This window comes from Macaca mulatta, chromosome 8, assembly GCF_049350105.2.
Source record: "Macaca mulatta isolate MMU2019108-1 chromosome 8, T2T-MMU8v2.0, whole genome shotgun sequence".
NCBI classification, from domain to species: Eukaryota; Metazoa; Chordata; class Mammalia; order Primates; family Cercopithecidae; genus Macaca; species Macaca mulatta.
In genome coordinates this window covers 116,874,244-116,896,073 of record NC_133413.1, presented here as the reverse complement: position 1 = coordinate 116,896,073, position 21,830 = coordinate 116,874,244, and the positions used below count along the sequence as shown (strand labels likewise).

At 38.8% G+C, this 21,830-nt stretch overlaps 1 protein-coding gene across 4 annotated transcripts in view; it reads right to left on the bottom strand.

The window, feature by feature from the left end:
* Positions 1-21,830, bottom strand: part of OXR1 (oxidation resistance 1) — a 469,361-nt gene that overhangs the window by 157,078 nt on the left and 290,453 nt on the right. For 2 of the 4 annotated variants that reach the window (XM_015145862.3, XM_077943954.1), the window contains exon 1: positions 16,325-16,616. The exons of the other annotated variants lie outside the window; for them this stretch is intronic. In XM_015145862.3, coding sequence (XP_015001348.2) covers positions 16,325-16,337 — 13 coding nt within the window. In that variant the 5' untranslated portion in view covers positions 16,338-16,616. Of the gene's footprint in view, positions 1-16,324; positions 16,617-21,830 lie in introns of those variants that run through there. 4 annotated transcript variants of the gene reach the window in all.

The following is a 21,830-nucleotide window of genomic DNA, read 5'->3' as shown; positions in this document are numbered from 1 at the left end:
TATAGTAAGAAGTCTCTCTAATCACGAAATATTGAATTCAGGCTCAGCATCCTTTTTCATTTAGGACCACTGAGTTACAATTACGCTTGGTTTTAAAAGTGCACACTTTTAAACCACTCTGGTTGAGTCACTTTGTGTCCTGCCACCAGTTTTCACCATTTGAGGTGCTGCATTAGCTTCTGTTAAAAGAGATGCTGACATTTTCCTCTTTCAGTAATAAATAGCAACTGGGGAGAAAGAAAACTACTCATTGTGCATGAGAAGGAGGCAATGTTATCCTCATATTTGCCTTTCAGCTGGCCTCGTTAAAGGAAATGAGGCCTACTAAGTGAAGCCATTGAACTTGTCTACAATGTCCCCTCTTTCTCATGTGTTTATAATTTTCTCCAAAATGAAAGCTAATTTTTAAAGTAATTTCCCAAGTTTTATCACATGAAACCTGAAGGTAATACTTTTTAAAGTTAAGGACACAAGAAATAATTCTTTACAAAGGCAGCCTCTATTTCAGGCAATTATATTTGCTTAAAATATCAGGGGCCTCCTGTTATTTTATTTTATTTTTTTCTGAGGCAAAATATCCCTCACTTGTGAGATTAAGTTTTTGAAGACTTTGTTCAATGGTGAAGTTTATACTAAAATTTCATCCTGAATGTATTCCATCTGGATTATGTAAATATGTATATTAATCACTTCAAAATTAGCAATTGTTCTGCTCACGACTTCTGTTTTCTATGGATATTTGTATACTTTCCGAAAATATTAAAAGGCACTAGTTAGAATTACTATACAGCTTATATAATATGTAGCTTCAAAACAGTTGTCTTTTGAACTTTGGACATTTTGGTTCCTGAAAGCAGGAATCAAATCCCCGTGAGCATACTGGGCTTGCTTCCACGGAGTGAAGCAGGGAGGACGATCGCAGCAGAACTGTGAAACTGCCAGACATTGATTGGCAAGTTATTATCAAAACTGGAGGAGTTTTGGAGAGGCCCACAGAAACAGAGGCGGTAGTTCCCTTTCCTCCTGTAGTGACAGAGCTGTGATAAGGACAGGAAGCACCTGGCAGGAAAAACTGAAGTTAGCAGAAGTGAGCCTGAAGGAGCTACCTTATAAGGCATTAAACTTGCAGAGAAGCCATGTGTTAAGCCACTAATCTCTCATCTTGAAAGGTCAAGAAAAAATTCAAAAAGGGGAGAAAAGGCTGAGTTAGATTATGGATTTCACCCTATCTAAGCTTCAAGCTCCTCCAGAAGTTTAAAAGGTTTGGATGAGGGGTGGGGACCATCATGTAGAACTCTAAAGGAGAAGTGTTGAGAGAAACTATAATGACCAGGAGGTGCCTATGGAACAGGGGGAAGGCCCTGGACTCAGACGATTTTGTATGAGAGGTTCTAGCACTGGAAAATAAATAATGCCAAAGAGGAGACTGGGATAGTCTTTAGAGGGTGGCCAGAGGAGGTGACAAGAAATACTATGTGCGAAAGTCCAAAGGCAAGAAAGGGAGAGCTTAGTAAATAGTAAAAGGAAGTAGCTAGATATCGTGGGAGTATGGGCAGTAAACAGGAAATTAGCAAGAGATGCTATGGAAATGAAGCAGAAGCCAGATCGTGAAGGGCCTTGTGAATAGTGATCAGAGATCTGGGAAAAGGGGAATCCGAGGGGGCAATGCGGGATCACTTAAGGGGGAGTAGCTTAAGCAAAACTGTAAGCTTCATCTTTTCACCTATAATATGGAAATAATTCCACCTGTCTCAATGAGTTATAATGAACATCAAATAAAAATGTGTGAGAAGAACTTTGCAAGCTAAAAGCCAGAGAGAAAAATATTTTGTAATAGTCTTTTCCCTTATTGTACAAATATCAAATACCCAAAACAGATATTCTTTAAGCAGTTTATTTTGTAGAACTGTTTGTGTTAAATTTGTCTTCCTTTCTTAGTCCATTCAGGCTGCTATAACAAAAATACCATAAACTGGGAGTAGCTTACAAAGAACAGAAATGTGTTTCTCATGATTCTGGAGGCTGAGAATTCCAAGACCAAGGTGACTGCAGGTTCTGGAAGGAGCCTGCTTTCTCACAGGCAGCCATCATCTCACTCTAACTTCCCAGGAGTGACGGGGTCTCCCCTGAGCCTCTTTTATAAAGACACTAATTCCATTTATGAGGCCTCTTCCCCCATGACCTAATCACCCCCACAAAGGCTCACCTTTGAACACCATCGTCTTGGGGTTTAGGGTTTCAGCATATGAATTTTGGGGAGACACAAACATTCCGACCATAGCACTTTTGCTCTTTGTTTTAAATATGTGTTCTATGAGGTGTACATGCCACGTACTAGTTCTTTCTTTTTTTTTGGCGGAGTCTCGCTCTGTCCCCAGGCTGGAGTGCAGTGGCGAGATCTTGGCTCACTGCAGCCTCCGCCTTCCGGGTTCAAGCCATACTCCTGCCTCAGTCTCCTGAGTAGCTGGGACTACAGGTGCCCAGCTAATTTTGGTATTGTTAGTAGAGACAGGGTTTCACCATGTTGTCCACAATGGTCTTGATCTCCTGACCTCATGATCCTCCCATCTCGGCCTCCCAACGTGCTGGGATTACAGGCGTGAGCCACTGCGCCCAGCCCCATTCACATACTAGTTCTTTACTATTCAACATATACTACTTGGATAAATGGAAAGAACCATTGATTCTATGGAGTAGGAAAGCCAATTAAAAAAACACCAACCTCCCCTCTATAAGTCAATGCTGAAAAGTCACCAAGGCCCGCTCTGACCTCTCTATTTAAAAATACAACATGTGGCTGGGAGCGGTGGCTCATGCCTGTAATCCCAGCACTTTGGGAGGCCGAGGCAGGTCTAACACAGTGAAACCCCGTCTCTTCCAAAAATACAAAAAAAAAATAATAATAATTAGCCGGGTGTGGTGGCGGGCGCCTGTAGTCCCAGTTACTCGGGAGGCTGAGGCAGGAGAATGGCGTGAACCCGGGCGGCAGAGCTTGTAGTGAGCCAACATTGCACCACTGCACCGCAGCCTGGGCGACAAAGCAAGACTCAGTCTCAAAAAAAAAAAAAAAAAAAAAAAAAACCAATGTGCACACCCTCTATTTTTGACCCCTGTTAACCTGCTACAATTTTACTTCTTCATTGCACTAATTTCCTTCTAATTTGCTGATAAATTTATTATTTATTAATTCTGGAATGTAAGCTCCTTAACGGCAGGGCTCTTCATCTCTTTGTTTTTTTGAGACACAGTGAGACTGTGTCTCCCCAGGCTGGAGTGCAGTGGCGTGATCTTGACTCACTGCAAACTATGCCTCCTGCGTTCAAGTGATGCTCCTGCCTCAGCCTCCGGAGTAGCAGGGATTACAGACACACACCACCATGCCCAGTTAATTTTATATTTTTAGTAGAGATGGAGTTTCCCCATGTTGGCCAGGCTGGTCAGTCTCAAACTCCTGATCTCAAGTGATCTGCCCACCTTGGCCTCCCAAAGTGCGGTGATTGTAGGTGTGAGCCACTGCACCCAGCCCTTTCATCTGTTTTGATAACTAATTGATCTTGTGTGCCTAGACTGATCTTTGGTATTAGTAGGTGCTCAATAAATATTTATTGAACAAACTGAATGAATAGAAGAAAGGAAGGGTCAGTAGAAAGTTTTGCTAAAAATTATATTTAAAAAATAAATGATAACTTGAAATTACAAAATGAGGAGAAGGAAGAAACATTTAGAATTCGTTTTTCAAAAATCTAAAGCCTTATTCAACACTTTCTTTTTCAAGGGTCTCCCCCGACCTGGGTCAGAAACACCTGTAGCTAGATATGCTACAGATTCCATTTCCAAAAATACTCAAATGTGTACTGATTCTAATTTCAGCAGGTTTTGAGAATTTGAATACTGCTCTAGGAGTTTTACTTGGCACAAATGTTTATGGGATATGCTGCATCTCTATGAGGCACATGGGATTATTTATAAGGAAGAAAGAAAGGCTATTTCCAGCATTATTGCATGCTGGTAAAAGTGACCAGAAAACAAGATAAATGCTGCTCTTCTTACTATTTTTCCCCATTAGGTATAGTTCTAGCACTCTTTTTTTTTTTTTTTTTTTTTTTTTTTTTTTAAGATGGAATTTCACTCTTGTCGTCCAGGCTAGAGTGCAGTGGTGCACTCTCAGCTCATTGCAACTTCCGCCTCCCAGGTTCGAGCGATTCTCCTGCCTCAGCCTCCTGAACAGCTGGGATTACAAGCGCCCACTACCACACCCGGCTATTTTTTGTGTTTTTAGTAGAGACGGGGTTTTGCCATGTTGGCCAGGCTTGTCTTGAATTCCTGACCTCGTGATCTGCCCGCCTCGGCCTCCCAAAGTGCCGGGATTACAGGCGTGAGCCACCGCACCCGGCCAGTTCTAGCACTCTTAAGCAGAAATGATACTTTTTTAAACAGAGAAGGTAATGATGAGACTGTTTGTTAACAAACCAAAACGATAGTTCTGTGCATGCTTCTTTCTCAGAGTCCAGAGAACAGAAGTTGGTTATAATTTTAAGGCAAGAGTTGCAAACTGGCAGTCCACACAAAGAAGATTGTGGTTTTGCCTATATGTTTCCAAAGTTTTTTGAATTGATTGACAATATTTAAAGAATAGAAAGTATTTCATAAAAATGCAGAACATCAACTTCCACTGAAAAATCTAACAGCAATGGGCAGGCATCTGCAGAGCAACAGCTTGACAGAGCTAAACAAGAGCTGCCTCTTTCATCAGTCTGATACTTTCCAGTTCCAGCAACTCCCCTGCCACTTCCCCTCCCATGTAGTACTTGGCCCCTACAGACAAGGGGCATTGTGTAAACACTGAGCACCTTCTAATGGAGGAGAGCCTGGCTCTGGTTCATTTGTGCCCACTCTGCTGTGTTTCATAGGTCAGTTCTGTGTCTTAGCAGCAATATGAATCAGTTCATTCTTATCAGTATCCTTGGGCTCCGGATTCCATGCCTCATAGTCTTGCTGGTCGCCTCCTCTTATTTTTTTAGGTGCTAAGACTTTATTTTCAACTAAACTTGCTCTGAGAAGAGATTATGTACTCATTCACACTGAAGGCAGAAAGGCAGATGAGAACACGAGGAGGTCTGAAAACAGGAGGTACAACTCTTAACTAAGTAATAAAGTTCTGAAAATAGCAGAGAACTAAGCAGCAGTTAGGGGTGGGTTCCCAAGGCTTCCATGGGGTCTGACATGATTCTTCCAGTCTTGCATGTAACAAAGGGGACTATCCCCAGCTTTGCTGGTTTTAGGACCATTTATATAAGCTTCCAGTGGAAACAAATGATGAATTAATAATTTAATTTCAAATTAATTTCAAAGATGACAAGGAGGTCCTCTTACACAGAAACATTGGTGCTGACATACCCTTATTAGCTGACATACCCTTATTAGCTGACATACCCTTATTAGAGTTTCACTTTATTCGGGACAAAGAGGAAATCAGCTCTCAAAATAGAACCATATGTCCTTTACACTGCTAGCTAGAGAAAAAAAAAATTAAAGCCTCAGCAATCTCATACACCCTTTATATTTTACTTCCCCTGGATATTGTCATCTTTGCTGAAAATATGTCATCAGCAATCTTAACAAAAGTCCTCAAGGTTTCCAACCTGTGGTATCATAGACTACAGTGCACTGCAATGTCCTAACACTTCAACATAACGTCTTGTTCCAGCTTGATGTACCTTAAATCCGTCATCTATGTTTTGTTTCCCTCTTTTTACACAAACCACAGCCTATCAAGCAATTGAGATATGCTGGCTGAGCAGGGGGGCTTGGTAGGATGATCAATCCCATTCCTTTCTGCATATAGCCTTGGTAAATGAGTAAAGCACACCATAAACCTTGAGTTTTTCATCTTACTTACTTACAACTGGACTTAGTTAAATCAGAATCAATTATTAATAAAAAGGTTTGATAAAATATCCACTATGTATATACTTCTATTGCTAGATGTGATGTGCTGTTTCAGATGCAAAGATGAAAGAAATCAATTCTGGATCCACTATTTTACATGACATCTCTATACAAATTAGACAAAAAAGGACTCTCCCCTTCACTGGTGCAGCCTGTGTCAGGGAGCTCAGTTTGGTGAGCAGAGTTCTGGCAGGTCGGGTGCCCTTGTGAAGGAATCAACGTGCATACTCATATAGGATGGCCTGCAAGTCCTAGCCCTTGATCTCAAGATTGGGATCTAACAGTCCGTGAGGCAGGCAGTCAAATAACAGATATCCTAGGACAGAGGTTAACACAGAAAAGCTATACTTGAAATATATACTTGAGTTCAAAGGATGGAAGTTATATAATTGAAGAATCCAGGAAAGCTTCACAAAAGAAATCTTAAAAGGCAGGCTGCAATCTTAAAAGGCAGACTCAAGGAAGGGATTCTAAACAGAGGAAAACACCAGAAAAAGAAGAGGGGACTGTAGGGGTCACATTTAGAAAACATGGGGCTCAGTATTGCTAGCGTTTACGCAATGTTTATATAAATGGTAGAAACAGGAAACTCTTACCCTACCATCTGTTTTCCTTTCAACATCCAGAGCGAGCTCCCTATATCATAAATCAGGTTGCTGCTCTGACTGAAATCCTTCAATGGCTTCCTCTTGCAATTTAGGATAAAATCCAAGCTCCCTACCGTGACCCGGCCTCTGCTAGTCTTCCTGCATCCTCCTTTAGTACAATCATATGGGATGGTTTTTGTTTGTTGGTTTGTTTTTCCCTATACCTTGCCATACCAAACTCACTTCCACTTCCAGGCCTTTGCGCTTGCTCTTCCCTTAGATCTTCAAAAGCTTGGCTTCTTCTCTTCATTCCACTGTTGCCTTCTCAGAGCAGACTGCCGTAGACACTTCTGGAGTCAGAAGTGGCTTGGTTTCTAATCTTGGTTCCATCACTTAGGATCATTCTAGCCCTGCCTCAATATCTTCATCTGTAAAGTGAAGTAGCTACTTGTGGGTTGCAGTGAGGCTCAAATGAAAGAAATCATGGAAAGCACTGGGAACAGTGTCTTGAATTTCATGTTTTCCTAGTACTCCAGAAATCTTTATCATCATTAATATTTAATACATCTATCATCCTCTTAAATTATTTATTGATATTTTTCTTATTTATTGGCTGTTTACTCACACAAGAATATGAGTTATGTAAGTGCAGAGATCTTGATTTTCACTTCTCCATCTTGAGTCCTTCTACATAGGCACACAATACTATGTTGACTTTTAATTTAATAGGGAAAAGGCAATAGGGTAAAGCAGGAAGAAGTGTGTTTTCCATAATCTAATCTAAATCTTCTACCATCCATGTCATCCAGATCACTTTCAGGGCCTCAGTTTTCTCCTCAGTATGATGTTATATAGGTGACAGAGTGTGTTAATTTTGAGCACATGTGAAGAAGGAAAACGATGTATCAGGCAGCAGGGGGCAGCAGTGTGTCGGAAATGCCTCTGCCGCTCTCACGCCAGGTGTCCCCTCATTTCCCACTTTATGAATAACCTTGTGTTTACATTTCCCATCAAGTTATTACGTCCTGTGAGATAAAGAACTGATGTTTTCAGAGAAATGGATTGGAAAATATCTTTTCTTTCTGTAAAAATGGAGTTTTCAATTCAAGGATCAAGAAAAACTCATTTTTGGTTTCTTATTTCATCCAAATTGGAAATAGTCATGGGACCCTCCCCCTCCCCCAATAATTGGATAGTGGTGGTGGTAGCAATATTTATCATTCCCAGCTGTGTACTCCCATTTTTCTAAGAGTAAGAGTTATGTTTTAATAATTTTTTCTTTCCTCCTTTTCCGTTTTTCCCTACGTCCTACTTAGTTCTTTAGAAATGCCCAAGAAGCTGCTCGTGATGGCTGGAATATCGATGACTGCTACACCTCAGCCCGGGGCTGCACTGCCACCCTGGGCAACTTCGCCAAGGTTGATGCCATCTCTAAGACCTACAGTTACCTGACCCCTGACCTCCAGAAGGAGACTGTATTTACCAAGTCTCCCTATCAGGAATTCACTGACCACCTTGTCAAGACCCACACCAGAGTCTCCGTGCAGCGGACCCAGGCTCCAGCTGTGGCTACAACATAGGGTTTTTATACAAGAAAAACAAAGTGAATTAAGCCTGAAAAAAAAAAAGAAAAGAAAAGAAATGCAATGATACCCTTTACCTTCCCTTCACCAGATGCTCCCCACACAGCAGGCTTATCTAACTATGCATTTACCTCAAAAGCTCCAGGGCCAGAACTCTCTCTCTCCAAACTGCCTAGAGACAACAGCTAACTTACAACCTAAAGTGTGCCCTGTGATGGAACTCTCTCCCACCTGGAGGGTGTCTGGAGACAATGGCCATTTTACAACCCATCTCTGCCTGTGATGGTGCCAGCTCACCACCCAGTAGATACAGTACCAAAATGATCAGCACCTGCTCGCTCTTTCCCCTGCATGCTGTTCACATCAAGTCCCCCTTTAAAGCTTCTGCTTTCTGCCCCAAAAGTGAAGCAGTCCACCAAAGGCAGGAGCCTATACCTCTTTCCCTAAGATAAGCTTTGGAATAAAGCCACTTTCTTTATACCAGACATCACTCTCGTTAGTTGGACTTTGCAAGCAGTGTGCGATGGAATCTGCATTTCGGTTACAAAGTTATGAGTTAGATATTAAAACACCAAACAGTGAAAGATTAAGTAATCTGCCTAGTATTGTGCAGCTGAAATATACAAGCCCTGATAGAAAGTGTTTAACTATTATACCATTTTAAAAGAAATTGGTTGGTTTAAAATTAAATGAGAGGCCGGGCGCGGTGGCTCATACCTGTAATCCCAGCACTCTGGGAGGCTGAAGAGGGTGGATCACGTTAGGAGTTTGAGACCGGCCTGGCCAAGATGGTGAAACCTCAACTCTACTAAAAATATAAAAATTAGCCAGGCACTGTGGACGCCTGTTCCCAGCTACTCGGGAGGCTGAGGCAGGAGAACTGCTTGAACCTGGGAGGCGGATGTTGCAGTGAGCCGAGATCGCGCCACTGCACTCTAGCCTGGGTGACAGAGCAAGACTCTGTCTCAAAAAGAAAAGTAAATGAGAAATTATATGAATTTCTTTCACACAAATGAAGACCAAGAACCAAGGAACATTTTCCTCCTTGCTTGACACATTAGATCATTAAAGAAAAGCTTCAGTGCTCAGTTAACCCAATATCTGGCAGTCCTATCAAAGATAACTCAGAATAGGTTGGGACTCCTTTGAGATATATTGCATTTCCACACCATCATTGCAGTTTCTTCTCCTTTGAAAAAAAAAAAAAAATTTGTTGGCCGGGCGCGGTGGCTCACGCCTATAATTCCAGCACTTTGGGAGGCCAAGGTGGGTGGATCACGAGGTCAGGAGATTGAGACCATCCTGGCTAAAATGGTGAAACCCTGTCTCTATTAAAAATACAAAAAAATATATATATATATTAGCCGGGCGTGGCGGGCACCTGTAGTCCCAGTTACTTGGGAGGCTGAGGCAGGAGAATGGCGTGAACCCCAGAGGTGGAGCTTGCAGTGAGCTGAGATTATGCCACTGCACTCCAGCCTGGGTGACAGAGCGAGACTCCGTCTCAAAAAAAAAAAAAATTGTTTATATTTAGAAGATGGTTCCACTGGTCTTATCTTCACGGATCTATTATTCTAAATAATTCTTTAAATATCTATCCTTTCCTTCTCTGTACTAGGCATCCTAGTACCATTTTCTTTTCCTCTTCCCCAGCTCAAAATAATGGTTATACTCAGCAATTCAAATATTAACGTTCCAGTCTATACCCATAAGGAAAAGAAAACATGCAAGAAGAGAGAGAGTTTCATGAAGAGGAGGGAAGGAAAAACCACGCTACGTAGTTTATCCAGGCCCAGCAACAGCCACAGGTGTGCACACACCTCAACCAGAACCCCGATGATGATTACAAATCTATCTAGTGGGACTTCTCAGAGAAGTGCTGCAGCCTATCATTTGAAAACATTCTTTATTTAAAGTCCATCTTCAAATAACAACCATAACTAAGGTGTCTTTGTATTTTCAAATATAACTCTGTCATCATGATTAGCAAGCTTTGCTGAGATATTTACGAGTGTGAGCTTCAAGTGACCCTTTAGTGCTGCCTGGTCTTTGTAGTATATTTTTATAGTTTATTCACTCTCCTACTCTCCCAGAGGATAATTTCACGCCATTTGTTTTTTCCCCTCAAATCCAAGAAACTCTTCCAACATCCTTATTCTCCACTGATAATCTTGGTCCCTACTTTACTGAAAAAAAATTAGAGAACCTCCACAGACTCAATACCACATCAACCCACCTGCCTGTATCTGTGCCCACTGACTCAACCTTCTCAGATGCTTCTGCTTTAAGCTAATGTGTCCCCATCCTCTCTCACCTATTCAGAGACAATCTTGAAACTCTTTACTCTCTTCTGTATCGTCAAATTTTCCACCTCTACTGGATTAATCCACATAAAAATACTCTGTTACTTTCTCATCTTAGTAAAACCCTCTCCTGACCCAATTTACACCATGGATGAACACTCCTTTCTACTGCTTCCCTTTACAGCAAAAATCCTAGAAATTTTCCATAGTTACCACTTCTAAATCCTCTCTTTCCATGCTCTTTTAAAAATCCACTCTAAGTGGGCATGGAGACCCACCACTGCACTGAACTGCTCTTGCTGGTCACCAATGACCTCCTCCTTGACAAACAGTCATCTCAGTTCTCATTCAACACATTTATCTCTATCTTCTTCTCCACATGCTTTCCTCACTGGCTCCCAGGACATCACAATCTCCTGATTTTCCTCCCCCACTGCTGCTCCTTCTCAGTCTTTTTTCCAGGTCTACTTCTTCCTCCCCAGCACTGGAAATCCTAGGCCTTAGCACAGATCATCTATCTATGCTTTCTCCTTTGCTGAGTTCATCCATGGTTTTTGCTATCACCCATGTGTTGAAGACTCCTAAATCAATATTTCTAATACAGATTTTCCCCCAAACTCCACATTCAAATAGCCAGCTAGTTTATTCTCTCTCTCAATTTGGAGACCTAGCTAACACCTGAAACTTAACTATATTCAGAAGTAAACTCCTGAATTCTCTGCAAACCTGTGCCACCTTCACTGTTCCCACTGTATGTGAGGTCAAATCCATCATTTTCTCAGGTCAAAACTTGGGGGAGGAATACGTGACTGCTTTGTTTTTCTTCTCTTTTTTTTTTTTTCTTTCTTTCTACTCCTTAACACCCACCCCATCGTATTCATTAGGAAAATCTGTCAGCTCTACCTTTAAAGTATATACAGAATGTGACCACTTCTCACGACCTCTATCACTACTATCTTGGTCTCAACTACCCTATTTCTCACCTGAATCATGGCTATAACTTCCTAACTGGTCTGCTTCCAATCTTGATATTCCAACAGTTTGTTCTCCACGTTCTAGCTGGAACAGGTCTCTCAAAATGTAAGTCAGATTTGTCAAACCATTGCTCAAAATCACTGATCACTTCTCATTTCACTGGGAGTAAAAACTCTAGCCCAGAATTAAAGTAAAAACTCTAATTCTGAGTCAAAGTTTCTAAGATGTCATATGATTTGGCCCCCATTATCTCTCCAAAGGCATCTCCCATATATTCTTCTGTTGTTCATTCTATCCTGTTGTGTACCTGGATATTTCTGAAATATTCAAAACAAGTTCCCGTCTCAAGGCCTTACTTTCCTGCTTCTTGGAATGCTATTTCTCCATGTATCTGCATTACTAACTCCCTTACCTCCTTCATTTTTTTACTTATCTTTGTCATCTTCTCAGTGAGGCTTACTCTTACCACCATTAAAGATTGTGACACATCCCCTCTTTGGCACTTCTGACTTCCTTTACCTGGCTTGGCATTTTCTTTATAGCACCTATTACCTAATTTACTCCACAATTTACTCATTCCCTACATTCATGTTTATTTATATAGTTTTTACCTTCTGCTGATATGTAACATAAGCTCCACGAGGAACTGAATTAAATTACTATAGCATGTAGAATGGTGGATAATGAAATAATGTAAAATTTTAAAAGAGTACTGAATTCAATCAAGTAGAAAAGATAAAATCCAATCTGGGTAATGGATATACAACCTAGCAAGTCAGTTTAGACTAAAGTTGCCTGAGATAACAGGAAAATAGTGAATAAAATAACATGGGATGCAGCAGGGTGTAAGAAAAGGAGTGGGCTTTAGAAGTCCCACTAAAAGAATGGACTTGGATTGCTATCTTGTGTTTAGATAGAATTTTCCTAGATATATCTCTGAGAAGCCCTATTCTAGAATTGCCATCCACAACACAAACCTATGGTCATAGTTGCTGTTGTAGACTGGAGATGATGATAAAAGTCTCCTTAGTCAAATAAGCAACTTTTCACCCCAGGAAAGTATACCATAAGAGTGCAGAGATGATGAAGACATAACCATTATTCAAGTTGGGTTTATAGAGGAACAGTGGGTTTTCTAATTGACATGATATTTAAATTATGTTTTGTCTCTTTATAAGTTTAGTTTTAATTTTTATCAAAGTTCCACATAAACTAAAGAAGCAAATAGCTAGTTCTACTTGACTTGTAAAACAAAGCAATCCCCCCCAATCCCATCCTTTTTCCTACTCCCCAGAGCCAACCACTCTGAATTCTTTTCTCTGACCTCCATCAGCCTAGACTGTTTTCATGTGGCATAGCTGTCTTAGAATTACCCTGTGTGGGATTCCCTTCACTTCTTCCTTACGGATATCTCCTATTTATTGGATTCCATTTTTTTTCTTTCTCATATTGCTGCAGCACTTGAGAAACTGTAATGGGAGGGAAATTTTTAAAATGTGCCTATATGAAAATGGCTTTATTCTACTCATAGTTGATTTATAATGATAGTAAAACTATTGAGAGGAAATAATTTACCATTCAAATTTTAAAGGCATACTCTATTACTTTGCAGCTTCTAGTATTGCTTTACAGAAGTCCCATGTCATTCTGATTCTTGATCCATTGAATGAATATGTCTCCCTGATGATTTAAGAATCTTTTCTTTGAAACAAGTTTTCTGAAATTTCATGATAATATGCCTAAGTGGGAGACTTTTTTTCATTGTTCTTGCTACTGGGCTCTTTCAATTTGGAAACTCGTGTCCTGCAGTTCTGGGAAATTTTCTCACATTATTTCTTTGACTTTTCACCCCCCTCCTCCCAACCCCCCTCTCTTTTTTTAAGTCTGGTATCTGTTTCTGGAGATCCTGTTTGGATGATGGAGTTCCATGACTGGCCCTCAGGTTTCTCTACTTTTTCTGTTATTTTCATCCCTTTTCTACTTTCAGGAAGATTTCTTTCAAAGCTTTTACTGGGTTTTTCATTTATGCAATTATACTTTTAACCTCCTAGAGATTTTTGTTTCCTGAATATCCCTTTTTGTATCACGCTATTTTGGTTTTCTGGATACAATATATTTTATTCTTTTGAGAATGCTAAGAATCTCTTTAGACGGTTTTCTTTCTTCCCAAATATTTTCTGTTCCTTCCAATTTTTCTTTTCTGTGTCCTTGGTTTTGTCAGTGTTCTCATATTAGGAGTTGAACCTCAATACATTTCCCATTTAAGAATGAGACACTAAAAAAGCAGATTGGAAGTGAGGAAGTGTCTGCAGTCTTGACTGTAGCATGCTCTGATTGAGCTGTTCCTAAGAGAATTCTTAATGTCAGTAACATTAAATCTTCTCTCCTAGGTCAATCTGCTTTTTGAAAAGATACTTTAGTTTTATGTTTATTCCTACTTTTTAAAATACTCAACATCATCAACTACTTTCAGGAGTTCCACACTGTAAATTGGGTGCTTCTCAGTTATTCCCACTGTTAGCGTTAGCTTTCTTGGGTCTGCTAAATTATCTGCCTTCAACCTACGAAATTTTATTGCTGTTATCTCCTCTTCTGGTTTGGTCCTTTTGGCATCTGTCTCCTTAGAAAAGCCCTTTACTGTCATTTTAGTTGAGGATGAAAATGGAACAGACCTTAATGGTTGCATTTAATCCACCATCTTTTACTGGAACTCTTGCTTCCAGTCCTGATTTTAAGATGTTTGAAATGCTTAGAAGACTCTAATTTACTACATTTATAGGTTTGATTTATTAGTTTTTCAGAGGTTAAGTGTTTAGCAAGCACTGGCTTATTACATTTTAAGTTTGCCCCATCAGGCATTTAAAGTGTTTGTTAAAAGTCATATAAATTTGAAACCTAGTTTGAAGTATTTAAAGAAGTTTAATAGGCTTGTAAATGAGAGTAAATTTTGGGGGAACTTAATCCATTAAAGTCACGAGTCAGTGGAATCAAGTGACTATATTTTATATAAAAATACTTAGACTTATGAATTGTCCTTAAAGCTTAAGGAAAAACTATACTTTCTAATTAATACTCTGTTTATGAAAGTTATATATTTAGATACAAATAACTTTAGTCTTAAAAAAAATCCCTCCTAACAACTACAAACTTAATAGGAATAAGTTTAAGATAGCATAACTACATTATGTCATAGAAGTGGAGAAGCTATGGAAATAGAACTTTGTTTCAGTTTTGGGTGAGAACCCCAAGGCTGAACACCGTGGGGAGGGTGCCAAATGTATTCATATCCTAAAAGTGGTGCCAAGAGACTGTGACACTGGTTTGTTCTATCACGTCCCTGAAATGTATAAGACAATTGATAAGGAAGATGCTTCTCCAAAGTCTCATTATTTTATAAATTAGTAAGTTCTTTGCAAAATAAGTCTGCTTTTCAAGTGATAAGCTTCAGTGGTTATTTTCTAAAAACAGGAAAAACAACACTTCTGTTGCTTAATAAGATTTTTTCACTACTTTATAAAATGTGGTGGGTGTTTTTCCTCTAACTTCATTATTATTAAGCTTTGCTCAGAAATTCAATAAGGAATTTGTCTCTTTAACATTAACAAAGACTAAATTAAAATGTTGTAAAAGACTGCCTATTTTTATCTAATGCTCTCCATTGTGGAATACTACTACCAAAAAGAAATAATTGGAAGCTCTACAATGGCAGGCACATTTCTGTTTTAGTCATCATGCTAGCTAACCAGCATAAGGAATATGGGAAGAAAAACTTTGTTGTCCCCAGGTTTGCTATTTTCAGCTGCCAGAAAGAACAAGTGCTTTGTTTTTAGTTTATTCTTAACTCTTACTCCTATAATTCCAAATAATCTTGTTTTACCTAATAGGTCTTTGTAATTTTTCTCTCCAAGTGAGCTGCTCTGGATTTTGATTATTTACCATCACATATATATATGAGACATATATATGAATACATATATGAATATATATGTCATATATATGTCAATAGAAAAAATCTGTCTTGTTGGTTTTTTAAATCCATTATTGTTATAAATTATCTGATAGCTTTAGAAAATTTACTAGTCACTGGCTAGAAAATGATAATTTTCTTTTTGTTTTTGTTTTTTTAGTTTTTTTCCAAGACAGAGTCTCGCTTTGTTGCCAGGCTGTGGTGCAGTGGCATGATCTCGGCTCACTGCAACCTCCACCTCCCAGGTTCAAGCGATTCTCCTGCCTCAGTGTCCCTAGTAGCTGGGATTACAAGCACCCGCCACCCCACTTAGCTAATATTTGTATTTTTAATAGAGGCAGGGTTTCTCCATGTTGGCCAGGCTGGTCTTGAACTTGTGACCTCAGGTGATCTGCCTGCGTTGGCCTTCCAAAGTGCTGGGATTGTAGGTGTGAGCCATCATGCCTGGCCCTAAAAATGATAATCTTCTTTTCTCCATACAAGCAATTTTTTGAGAATCTCAATATGGTTGTCTCACAGTAAGTGTGACATTAAATGTATTAGAAGTTCATTTTATTCATCTGCTTTCGTGTTTAAAATGAAAAAAGACATTTACTTCTAGAAGCTTCTATGAATGAAGCAGGAATTGGAAACCAGAAAAATCAAGTGACATTAATAGAAATAAGACAAATGTTTTAAAGGTTTTTTTTTTAAAAAAAAAAATCACAGAATCAAAATATTACTGACAACACACATATTAATATTCTTTTCTTAAAGTCAAAAGTTGGTGATTTCTAATACTCCATAAAAGGGCCACTAAACAAATATACAAATGTACTGTTATTTACATAATACTCTTATTTGGTTAATTTATATGTTCCAGTAGCAAAACTCTGCTTGCCTCAACAAGTGGTTGACATTTTTTAGGCAAATGAGAAATTAAAAAAAAAAAAATAGAAAGGCATGATTTCAGAAACTTACTTCTCAGCTTCATGGATATTGGGCGCACTTCCTTGGAATTCAGCTTTCTGCAGCAGTGGTTTGTCAAGTTCTCTTTCAAACATTCTTGCTATTTCACCGGGTTATTTCCATCCAAAACTCTAAATCTTTAAGTATAGACTGTCTTTGAATAGCACCATATTTTTTCTCCATCTTTAGCAGACTATTGAAGTGAGAAGTCTACACCTTCCCACTTGTCTTCCTCTGACTAATTTTAAGAAGCTTTCAATGCTGGGTAAGACAGTGGTAGTCACAGGAATGAAGAAACAAGTATGTGTTTTAAGTTCAAAAGAGCAAGTTATTCATTTACTTAAGGAATGTTCAGGAAAATATTTAGCTTCTGAAAGTGAACACACTTAGAAGCCTGGATAATATTTAAATATGTTGGCCCTGCATTTTTGCTCACAAAATATTAGCTTAAGTCATATATTTTTTGAAACAAAAATTATAGTGCATCATTAAAGAAAAGAAAAAGATACAGTGTTTCACAGATAATAGCAAGTGTTGGTGAGAATGTGGAGAAATTGGAACTGCCGTGTACTATTGGTGGGATGTAAAATAATGCTACCACAATAGGAAACAGTATGCAGTTTCCTCAAAAAATTAAAAAAATATATACCATAGGATCCAATAATCTCAGTTCTTGATATGAATTCCAAAGAATTGAAAGCAAGGTTTCTATGAGATATCTGCATATCCATGTTCACAGCAGTGCTATTCACTATTGCCAAGAAGTGGCATCAAACTACTTGTCCACCAATTAATGAATAGATATACAAATGTGGTATATATGTACAATTAAATATTATTCAGTTATAGAAAGAAAACCCTGTCATGTGCTACAGCATGGATGAACCTTGAGGATATTATGTAAAGTGAAATAAGCCAGTCACAAGAAGATAACTACTGTAAGATTCCATTTTTCTTAGGTATATAAAGTGGTCAAATTCATAGAAACAAAAGAGTTGTAGGGAGGGGAAAAGGAGAGTTGTGATTTAATGGGTATAGAGTTTCAGATTCACAAAGTCAAAACAGTTCTGGAGATGGGTTTTACTATGATGTGAATATTCTTCACACTACTGAACCATACACTTAAAGATGGCTAAGATGGTTTTAAAAAGATATAATGCTTTAAAGGATACTTGTTGAAATTATTCTCATGCCTATAGTTCTGCGCATTTAGAGTCACAGCTGCCAGTCAATCACACACAGGAAGAAAATGCTGGCCATCAGTATGCTTTCCAATCTAAATCATGAATAGTGATTTTATGCAGCTGGCGGGAAGTGTGTGGTCAATCAGAACGCACATGCTTCTGCTGTGAGCCTAGGAAGATAACAGCATTTGCTCTGCTGCCATGAGACCAGTGAAACTTTTTGGACTTGCAACCAATCATTACTACCCCAAACCTCACTGAATTGCAGAACTAGACAGATTGTGAGGGCTCAATTATATGAAATCAAGCACATATAGCATAGTGATTAAAAAAAAAATGGGACCCGAAACAGCCTGAATTTAATTCCTGGCTCCCCTCCTTAGCTACTGTGTGCCTTTGAGCAAGTTACTTAACCTTTCTAAGCTTTAATCCTTCTTTCTTATGTCTGGATGGTGAAAGGGTGATGCCTACCCTGTGGGGTTCTCATGAGCAGCGCATGAGATGAGTCAAGAAAATGCTCCAGTGCCAGCAAGCTTAGTCCCAAGGCTTTGCAACATCCTTCCCTGCACTCTCGCAGATAATCAGACATGGAGAAATAGTCACCTAATTCTCCCAGTTCTGCCTATTCTTTCCAGCTCATTTTATTTAGCTAGAAATAGCTTGCTCATTTATTTAAGCAGGCCTCGAAAGCAGCAAGGCCAGAGCTAATCCAGGTCCCCAGGTAAGATGAAAGGACACACAGGAGAACCAGAAGTTTGAGGCAAATCAGGGATAAGGAGTTTCGAATGTCAAACACTAGCAATTACAGGATTTCAGGCAGGAAGCGATGGGTTTGAAGTGATCACTGTACAACCAACTACAGCCATAAATAGGGAATTACAATGAAAGTCAAACTGTAAGCCAGAAATGTGGCCTGAGGCAAGCCAGAAACCCAGAGTCAGTTCAGAAAGGTATAATCAAAATAGTCCAGCTAGAGAAAAGCAAAAAAAGGGAGAGCGTCAAGAATTTTAGGAGCTTTGAGAGGACATTCCCAGTCAGCAATAAAGAAGATGGTATTGGGTATATTTTCATACTAGGCAAGAAAAAGAAAAAGTGAGGTTACCTAGGTGGTCACTAAAGTCAAAGATGCCACTATAGCAGTGGTTGGAACAGTGTGGGAACAGGGTAAAGAGTAAATAGGAAGCCTGGATAAACTTGATAAGAGCAATGCAAACACCATGTAAATGCCACTGAGATGATGAATATACAACCGGGTGTGCTGAGTATTTTGCTAACTAATGAAATTAGTGTCCAGAGTCTAGAACTCAGGTGCAAGTGGACTAGAAATTAATCTATTTTACAAATTAACAATTGTTGTATTTTACAACCACATTAAATCTGTAAGTTGTTTTTCTTCTTGTCCTCCTGTCACAATTTTACAGTCACACACACAGTATACATAGTAAGTCCTGAATTCCTTGAAATGTTGATAAAGGAGATAGGCTATGCACAAGAATTTACTATGACTTATGTCTCTGAACCACATAGAACTACAAATATTATATATATGAACTCATTTAGCCCCAGGGTAAACAAAGTTTGGATACTTTCTATCACAGTTACCATATAAGTATCCCCATTAACTTATACATAGGAATATTAACTGGTAGGAAAATTACCTTGTCAATCCCAGTATCTGCTTTAAAAAACTCTACTGTATCAATCAACATTGTCAGGAGACAGGACAGAATATAAAGAATAATGTGGGTATCAAGTTGATGACACTAAGTTATTACAAAGATAGCAATAGCAGAAAACAGCTACTCAGGGGCTAGGGAGTAAAGGGAAATGGTTGGAATTATTAAAATACAGAAGCTTAGAGAAGGGACCCTGCACACGGCTGCTGATAAAATACAGTAAACACAGTTAAATATGCAATATCAGGAACACACTTCTACTAAATGTTTATTGGTTGTTTTTCTGAGATTCAAATTGGGTTTCCTATAATTTTATGTTAAATGTGACACCCCTAGTCCTGTGAAGCCATAACCCAGATTTCTACAAAGGGGCACCGGCCAGCTAATGCTGCCGTCTCTGAAGAGGAGGGTACAATGGAGCTGGTTCTGCAAACGTTAGAAAAACTGCAAACTGAATTCAGTAGTTGCTACTGGAATGAATCCTTGTTGCCACAGCAAGGAAGGGTAGCTGGAGAGGAGATACAGGAACTACAAGCGTACCTGAAGTGAGTTTCTCCTCCCAGTTCCGGCCTTGCAGCTTCCTTCTGGAGGCCCCTACAGGCAGAGCCTAGCAGGTGGCTGCTGGCAAAGCAGAAACTTGGGTTGCAGGAACTCAGCCCCAGCATCGCGAGGCTGAACAGAAAAGGGTAGCTTTGTCCAAGCGCAGTAGCTACGCCTGAAATCCCAGCACTTTGGGAGGCCGAGGCGGGTGGATCACCTCAGGTCAGGAGTTCGAGACCTGGCTGACCTGGTGAAACCCCGTCTCTACTAAAAATACAAAAATTTAGCAGGGCGAGGTGGCGGGCGCTTGTAGTCCCAGCTACTCCGGAGGCTGAGGCAGGAGAATGGCGTGAACCCGGGAGGCGGAGCTTTCTGTGAGCCGAGATCGCGCCACTGCACTCCAGCCTGGGCGACAGAGCGAGACTCCGTCTCAAAAAACAAACAAAAAAATACAAAAATTAGCTGGGCGTGTTGGCGACGGCGCCTGTAATCCCAGCTACTCGGGAGGCTGAGGCAGGAGAATCACTTGAACCCGGGAGGTGGAGGTTGCAGTGAGCCGAGATTACGCCACTGCATTCCAGCCTGGGCGACACAGAGACTCCATCTCAAAAAAAAAAAAAAAAAAAAAAAAAAAAAAAAAAGGATAGCTTTGGGTCTGTGAGACAATAATGTAAAAACTGACATATATATCCATTGTAATTTATAATTTCATGAAGGAAATGTAGTTTAACTGTTCATGTTATTAGTTTAGAAAGTCTGCCAATGACTATTATTAAAACTCATACATTTAATAATTTTCTGGAAAATACTATAAATTCTTCTAAGTAAAGGTAGTTGAAAGTTACTCCTACCAAATACAAACAAAAAACTTCGAATTGAGAGATGCTACAAAAACAATTTACATAAACATGCCACTGTCATATGCAAGATGAGTGTATATAAAATTTAAAAATATTTCTATTAAAATTGTTGGGGTTCTACCAACTTGAAATGTAATTTTGGTTTCTAGAGTGTTTTCAATATTTATATAGCATGAGCACTCTTTCTAAATATATGATGATGTTTGACTTACTGAATTTAAGAATTTTCTTTCTAATGCCATCATAGTCACTATGATTATTATTTTATAAAACATAATTTAAATATTACTCAAGAGACATCCTCAATAGACTAATACCTAAATAACGATTTTTAAAATCACCCCTAACTATGAGTTTTGAATCTCTGTTGTTTACTTTAATGTGGTTACATAGACTGTATATTTATTTTTACTTTAGATAAAAATCTTCAGCAACAGATAACTTTCCCAGGTCTTCTGCAATACAGCCCGTGGCTCTATTTGATTTTTTAAAAATAACTGTGCTACCATTATAAGCACAAATACTTGTATAATTCTATTTGTCAGTAACATACGAAAGAATAATTTCTACTCCTAAAATTTCCAGATTATTCTAAAAGTAACATAAAAATTTTCTTTATTAAAGTAATACATCATATACATTTTAGAAAATTTACAAGATACAGAAAAAGAAGAAGAAAATAATCTTACTGTTCCTAAGAACAGTACTTCCAGGATATCTCTTCAACTTTTAAAACCATATTTGTAATTAAATTCTATCTGCAAAGTTATATCCAGCTTTCCCCCTTAGTAGAAAAGCGATTTTTTTCTGTGACATTAAAAGTTCTTGTAAAAATAATATAAGGACTTCTTAATAATCTTTGAATAGATGAGCTATAATTTACTTAAACACTGTTATTATTAAAAACATCACCATTTTAAAAAACATAATTTCAGGGTTTTGTGTGTGTGTGTTATAAACATTTCTATCTCTTCTCTTTGTCATTTTCTCATCGACCATTATTTGTTGTTAATGTGTCTGCTGCTGCTTCTACTTTGCTGTTTTTAATCTGCTGTGTATTTGAAAATCATATCATCAAATGTGTTAGGATTTTATCTAGGTTCAGAATTAATGTGCTTTGAAATAAGAATTTACAGTCTTTCCTCTGAGAAAACTGCATGAGCTTTGGCACATAAGTGAGGTACCATTTATTTCAGTAATCAGTAATTCAATGTCCTTTCTCTTTTTTTTAAAAAAAAAATATTCTTCAAGATTCTTG